The 7,603-nt window shown below is 35.9% G+C and overlaps 1 protein-coding gene across 1 annotated transcript in view; it reads left to right on the top strand.

Annotated features, from left to right (window-relative positions):
* The first annotated feature begins 4,108 nt into the window (after positions 1–4,108).
* LOC107671790 (protein unc-13 homolog B) overlaps positions 4,109–7,603 on the top strand; it is an 86,335-nt gene continuing 82,840 nt past the window's right edge. Inside the window, exon 1 of the mRNA XM_016464762.1 lies at positions 4,109–4,351. Within this exon, the coding sequence (XP_016320248.1) occupies positions 4,330–4,351 (22 nt within the window). The 5' untranslated portion in view covers positions 4,109–4,329. The remainder of the gene's footprint in view (positions 4,352–7,603) is intronic.

Here is a 7,603-nt window from a genome sequence, read left to right as displayed (position 1 = left end):
AAATAAACAATATAACAAATAATTATATATTTATCAAATGAATATAATATTTTAATAACTATTATAACTATTCTTTTTAATATTCTAGCATTTTATTTAGAATATAGCCATTATGATTTCTGGAAAATATAAATAGCATCCTAAACATCCTCATAAACATTAGGGGGCGGTTTCCCAGACAGGGTTTAAATTAAGTCTGGAGTAGGCTTAATCTAGAGTAGTTAATCATGGCTTTAAAAATGGCTTTCTGAAACACAGATTAAATACTCCTGGACTATTGAGTCCTGAACTAAAATAAACTAGATTAATTTAAAACCAGCTGTGCTGATCTGAATGAACATGACAGAGGTTGCCTGTAAAACATGGAATGAATCAAGAAAAGCTTAGAATGGTGTGGAACTGAGAAGCAAATCTAAGGAAAACAAAGTCAGCAGAAAAAAGACTGCAATCAAACATAAAAAAAAAAAAACGTACTATTGACTGAACAAGAGGAAAGCTTTTTTTTAAAGCAAGCAAAATAAACTGCACACATTAGGTGTGGAATAAAAGAAAAGGAATGCCTGGAAATCTGTTTGGAATGAATTCTTGCATAAATTCATTTTTTATTATTATTGTTTATTATGTTATACATAACGCAGCTGTGAGAGAGAGAGAGAGAGAGAGTCAGAATTATTGGCACCCTAAGTACATATGATCAAAGAAGATTGTGAAAATAAATCTGAATTTTTTTATCCTTTTGATATTTAAAAAAAAAAGTAAATAAAAATGCATAAAAAAAAAAACAAAAGTAAAAAATAAATAAAAAAAAAAATCGAACTTTTCAACAAAATCACATAAGGAAAAATTTTCTCTAATACACAATGGCCACAATTATTTGTACCCCTAGAAATTATCAAAATCAACACAAAAATGGGCCACTGAGCACAAAAGCAAGGTTCTGCCATGCTCATCCCAGTCCTCTGGTCTGAACCCTATAGAAAACTGAAGTGTATCAGCATGGAGCTGGGAAACTGAAGGATCTGGAGAGATACTGTATAGAATAATGCTCTCTGATCTATTGTCAGATGTTCTCCAAACTCATCAGGCATTATAGGAGAGACTCAGAGCTGTTATCCTGGGAAAAGGACGTTGCAAAAAGTATTGAATAAAAGGGTGCCATAGATAAACATTTCATTGAGATTTCCCTTCCCTACCATTTTACTTCAATGAATGTTTAGGGTTTTGAGTGTGTGTGTGATAAAAAATCAAAATGATTATAACAGTGCAGATTTATTTTCACAGGCTTCTTTGATCATATTTACCATTTTTTGATATATAAAGATTGAAAACATACGTAAATCTGAAGTTAAACCTGCCTCATAGGTTTAATTTAACCATCAATTTAGTCCTGAAGTAGCTCTAGTCTTCCTTCAGGAAATCAGCCTATTAAATTCTGGACTAGACTAAGTCTAAGACTATTTAAAACCATCACAGAGAGAGCAGATTTCTGTGAATCTGGTTTAAAGGGCCATTTTAATTTAGGACTAGGCTAAATCTCTGTCCAGGAAACCGCCCTAGAAGCTCAAGAATAAATGATCTGTTGTCTCTATATACACTTGATATTGTTTACCTGGTTAGTCACGTGCTATTGTGTCCATGTATGCATGCAAAGGACAAAAGTCAAAGGATATTTAGCCTAACACCATGTCAGACTAATAATACTTGAATGTCATGACGCCCCCATCTGGATGAGCGCGGAAGCGCCGCGATGACGTCACACGTCCAAACGCTGCAGCAAATGCAGCATCTGCGTAAAAAAAGCCCCGTCATGAAATTGTTTCCACTATAACGATGACGAGACACTGGAAATGCAGTTAGAATAGGAATGAACACAAATGTATCCACCCAAAGTGTTTATCTTACATTATATATTTACGTTTATGCATTTGGCATTTTATACAGAATGAAAGAGAAAACTAGTTGCAGGATTCTTAATTCGAAATATTATTATATTACATTACATTATATATTATATTATATATTATATGATATATATTATATGAGACATTTCCCTTATCAAAAATCCTTGTCCAAAAATATGATGCAATTTCTTAGGATGAAAGTTTTTATTTATTTGTTAATTTATTTATTTATTATCATTATTATTATTATTATTATTATTATTACAAAAGTCGTAACTAAAACAAAGATTATTGGAGTAGGTTTTACAAGAAAATATTATTTCGGTCTTTCAACTTCAAAATTTCACGTTTAATTAATGTGTAACTTGCCATTTTTACTAATTGTGATAATTACTAGCGATTTTTGAGTGAAAAATGTTTCTACACCATTTATTTCAGTGTATGATTCAAACAAGAATGATTGATCAAAATATAAAAACTTTTTCATCTTAACATTTTCTATTAACTCTAAAGACAAAACAACTTGAAATTATTCTTGCAGTGTCTATAAAATGGAAGTCCTTTAAAATGTATAAATTATTCAGTAATCAAAAAGAAATTCATTTGTGAATACCCTTGTTATTATGACAATTTCTGTTAGCCTAGAATTATTATTATTATTTTTTTTTTTAAATCGATGTCAGTGATTAGTGATATTTCAATATTTATTATTATTATTTACACATTTACATTTAGTCATTTTGCAGATGCTTTATGAAAATGTTCTGGAAAGTGATTTTGAGCCTCTCTGTGATGGTACCATGAGGCGTCGCTCACTAGCGCATCTCAGACTTCTGGATTAGTAGTAGTGAGTGGAAGGAGGCAGATGCTGAGCCTGATAGGAGAAGCCATGTGCCTGTATGATGGGACCCAGTGATGTAGTGTATATGGAGAAGAGGAGGGGTCCAAGAACTGATCCCTGAGGAACCCCTCACCTGACTGGTTAACGTCCAGTTTGTTGTTCTGTGAAAGAAACAATGATACCTGATTGAAAACAACTCGTTCGAGGGTTTTCGCTATGAATGGAAGGAGGTCTGTAGCTAAGTGAAGTGTTTAATGTAGGTTTTTTGAGCAGTGGGGTTACCCGAGCCTGCTTGAATGCAGTGGGGAAGGTGTCTGTGAGGAGAGATGTGTGTGGAGGAGGTGTGAGGGGATTGGGTCTAGAGGGCTGGTTGTAGGATGGCTGGAGAGGAGAAGTTTCCATACTTCTGCCTCAGTGAGGGGACAGAAGGAGAAGATGGGAGCTTTAGCAGTGGGTGTGGTTGGTTTGAGATCCTGTGTGTGTGGGGCTGAGAACTGACTACTGATTGTGCTAGTTTTGTCTGTGAAGAATATGGCGAAATCATCAGCTGGTGTAGAAGTGGAGGGGGACAGAGGAGAGAACTGAATGTTTTGAAGAGATTAAGTGTGTCTGGAGAGCTGTTGATCTTGTTGTGTATGAGATATATTCTCATTTTAATCAATGCAGACGTCTCCCATATATCTGAAATGTCCAGCCGTGTTCTATTCAAATATGTATTGTATAATAAACCTGTAATACTTCGATCTGCTGTACGTAGGCGCAGTTCTGCATGCGCGCGTGCGGGGGACGGAGAGAAACTCCAGCGTCTCCTCGGCGTGACGTCACGCCGCGAGCTGTTCCCGCGCCGCTGCTGCTGCTGAAGCAAAGATGGCAGTTAGCTAGACGCACAAATGTAGGATGGCTGGAGAGGAGAAGTTTCCATACTTCTGCCTCAGTGAGGGGACAGAAGGAGAAGATGGGAGCTTTAGCAGTGGGTGTGGTTGGTTTGAGATCCTGTGTGTGTGGGGCTGAGAACTGACTACTGATTGTGCTAGTTTTGTCTGTGAAGAATATGGCGAAATCATCAGCTGGTGTAGAAGTGGAGGGGGACAGAGGAGAGAACTGAATGTTTTGAAGAGATTAAGTGTGTCTGGAGAGCTGTTGATCTTGTTGTGTATGAGATATATTCTCATTTTAATAAATGCAGACGTCTCCCATATATCTGAAATGTCCAGCCGTGTTCTATTCAAATATGTATTGTATAATAAACCTGCAATACTTCGATCTGCTGTACGTAGGCGCAGTTCTGCATGCGCGCGTGCGGGGGACGGAGAGAAACTCCAGCGTCTCCTCGGCGTGACGTCACGCCGCGAGCTGTTCCCGCGCCGCTGCTGCTGCTGAAGCAAAGATGGCAGTTAGCTAGACGCACAAACGGCCGGTGAACTGAGGGGGAAAGTGCTTTATGTGAGGATTTTCTGTGAGCTCGTCTGTTTATTCGCGCGTTTATTGTTCAGAAGCTGCAGTTATGGCTGTGTGTTGAATCTAGTCACAGCGCGTTAACGGACTGTCCCGTTTTGGCGGAGGATTGACGCGACGCGACGCGGCGCGATGTCTCTGCTCTGCGTCGGGGGTGAGTAACAGTCATACATTCGCCCTTTGTTGGGACATAATTTGAATAACACAGAATCCCTGTTAAAAAGTACCATATGAGACGAATGAATCATTACCACACTACCTTACCATGGTACTTTTTGCTAGTGATCTTGATTACAAATCCATACGTTAGCTTTTTGACATGTACCATGGTATAAATCTCTATTTAACCGTATTCCTCACTGTTGCAGTACCATGGGACTTTAATATGAACCATGAAATTATGGTATTTAACAGTTACAAGGGATATTTCATGTTCATGTCCAAAAAAATTTGAATTTTGTCATGGTAACGTTACGTGTAAAAAAACATGTTTTTGTCTTGCTAATGAGATTTTCAGATGTGTTTAGTGAAGGTGTTAGTGTTTTTCCTTTTAAGATTCATTCATCAACCTGTTAATCAACCAGTCAAGTGTTAATATTAGAATTTAATGCAGACGCTATTAGGACACTTGCGTTAATACTTTAAGAATCTGATATGTAGAAATGTGCTAGTATAAAGGGTTTTGCTCATGTTGTTCATTGTAGTGTGGGAATCTCTAGCTCGGCTTGGGAAATGTGTTCGTGAGGGAATCCTGTGCATGTGGGTGTGTGAGCTTGATGAAATGACATTTCTTGTGTTGTGAAGATCATTCTGGTCACGGTGCAAATCTTTCAGGGCGTCACGTTCCTTCAGGTTCACCCACATTAACAGTGTGTATTAAAATAATGATTGATTGACAGGTCGGTTATACAATTGATTGATTTCAGACGCCTCTGATAACGCTGTGTGTGTAATGCATGCTCTGAAAGCAATATCTGTTCTGCAACAGCTGTACTGCATTATAGTCATAGAGACTTTTGTGCATCCAATGCACTTTAGAACACAAAGCATCAATAGCTGGATGATTGTAATCCAGCACGGCTGATTTTGCTCTGATGCAACGACACTGGTTTATTCTTATTCTGTGCTGCATCAGACTATAAAACACTAGCTGCTCTCTCACTAGCAGCGCTGGTCATTATGAGCACAGTTGCTCAAGGGTGAATCGCACTAAACCTGCCAAGATTCATGCATGAATCATTTTATCCCAAAATAAACAAAATTAAAAACTATTTAATATATATATAATAATAATAAATATACTATATATTTATATATAAATATAATAAATTATATAAATAAATATATAAATAATAGAATTTACACACACACACACACACATATATAATTAATGAAAAAAAAATTGTTTTTGCATTACACTAATGAAAATTGGATTTTGTTTGCTGATATGAAAGAATATTATATGTAGACATTATAGTCACTGAAAAAGCAAATTAGCAAATTTCCCAATTCCCTTTAGTGTAATGCAAAAAACAAAAACAAACAAAAATTTTTTTTTTCATTACCATAATGTAAAAATATATAGATGATACATATATTAAAATTAAGCTTATTTTTAGGAGTAGTTAGATATTTTTTTGACACTATATTTAATGGAAAAGCAAATTACCCAGTTTCTTTTAGTGTAATACAAAATAATAATAATAATAATCATAAAAGCAAATAATAAATTTTTTTTTTTTAAAATAAATAAAAAGAAATAATATTTCCATAATGAAAATAGAATGATAATATATATCCAGTTTACACTGTCTACTATTTACCATGGCAGAATTTGTTTTGTTGCCCTTAATTTATGCTGATTTAAAGGGGTCATATGATGTTGCTAAAAATAACATTATTTTGTGTATTTGGTGTAATGAAATGTGTTTATGCGGTTTAAGGTTAAAAAAACTTATAAAGAATATCTCTTTGGATTTGAGACTTTAGTCTTTGCAACTTTACAGATCTTCTTTATGCACCAAGAGCTTGTAACACTCCAAAGAGAAAGGAAAAATTTAAATCGCATCGTATGAACAAAATCATCGTGTCCAGACAGGATGAATCTCATTGTTAGTATTAAATACATTAATGAGAATTTGGAGGGGAAGATGTGCTTTTTTGTAAAGGAAAGTAATAACAGTGCAAATAATCTTAGTCCCATTTTTTGGGGGAAAATATGACCTGGAAATTGTAACTGTGATATAGAGGAAGTCCCTGAGTAAAGGCACAGCGACTGTTCAGGAAAAGAGTTATGGGTTTATTGCTCGATGAGACGACAAAAGCTCTTATTCTTGATGTGCAGTTTGTTGGATCAATGTTCATTACAGGAGAGAGTGTGCAGCGTGAAGGGTCATGACTGAATTAAGCTCTTTACTTAAGATATCACAAAGACGTGTTTGATAAAATATTGTCAAGCACTCCACTAGTCAGTTTGCATATATTACCCTTAACAGATTGTGTAATGAAATCTAAAGATGAATGCATTACATAAGGCCTCTCCTTTTTCTGCTGTTGTGTTGAGTGATATAACTCTTATGATGTTCGGTGGTGTTGTCATATGCTGAATGTAGGAGTGTTTTCACGCTTATGTAATATTGAAAACGATTTTGTAGTCAGCTTGGGCGGATAACATCCCACCTGCTGTTTCCAGCTAAACATCACTGGGAAATGCAAAGTCTTCACAGTTAGTAATGTGTTTTAATGTTTATGAGGAGTACTGTTGCTCGTAATTGATGATGTCCAAATGCTTTTGGAGAGACTAGGTCATAGGAAAGAGAAATCACAAATGAGATCTCCTTAATTTCTCAATTATTTCTCAAAGACTGCAATGAAATGGACTTTTGCTGAAGTCTCCTGGTTCTTAGAAAACTACCCTGTAATCTCACATTTGTTTTAGAAGAGATCTTAAAGAAACAGTTCACCCCGAAAATGAAAATTTGCTGAAAATGTAATGAGAAATGAATGCATCACTTGCTCACCAATGGATCCTCTGCAGTGAGTGGGTGCCGTCAGAATGAGAGTCCAAACAGCTGATAAAAACATCACAATAATCCACAAGTAATCCACACCACTCCAGTCCATCAATTAATGTCTTGAGAAGACAAAAACTGCATGTGTGTAGAAACAAATCTATCATTAAGAAGTTTTTAACTTCAAACCATTGCTTCTGGCCAAAATACGAGTCCATAATAACACTTCCTCCAGTGAAAAAGTGGTCTGGTCTGAATCAGTCGAGAAATCTGCACAGATCAAGCACTGTTTACAAGTCTAAACAGCTCTAAACAAATATGTGGGTGGATTTTGATGTGAGAGACAACTGGAGATGTACTTTTTCACTGGAGGAAGCGTTATTATGGATTATGGA

The sequence above is a fragment of the Sinocyclocheilus anshuiensis genome, unplaced genomic scaffold (assembly GCF_001515605.1).
Source record: "Sinocyclocheilus anshuiensis isolate Anshui unplaced genomic scaffold, SAMN03320099.WGS_v1.1 scaffold1491, whole genome shotgun sequence".
Lineage (NCBI taxonomy): Eukaryota > Metazoa > Chordata > Actinopteri > Cypriniformes > Cyprinidae > Sinocyclocheilus > Sinocyclocheilus anshuiensis.
The sequence above is the reverse complement of the archived record's forward strand: the minus strand, read 5'-3'. Positions and strand labels throughout refer to the sequence as shown.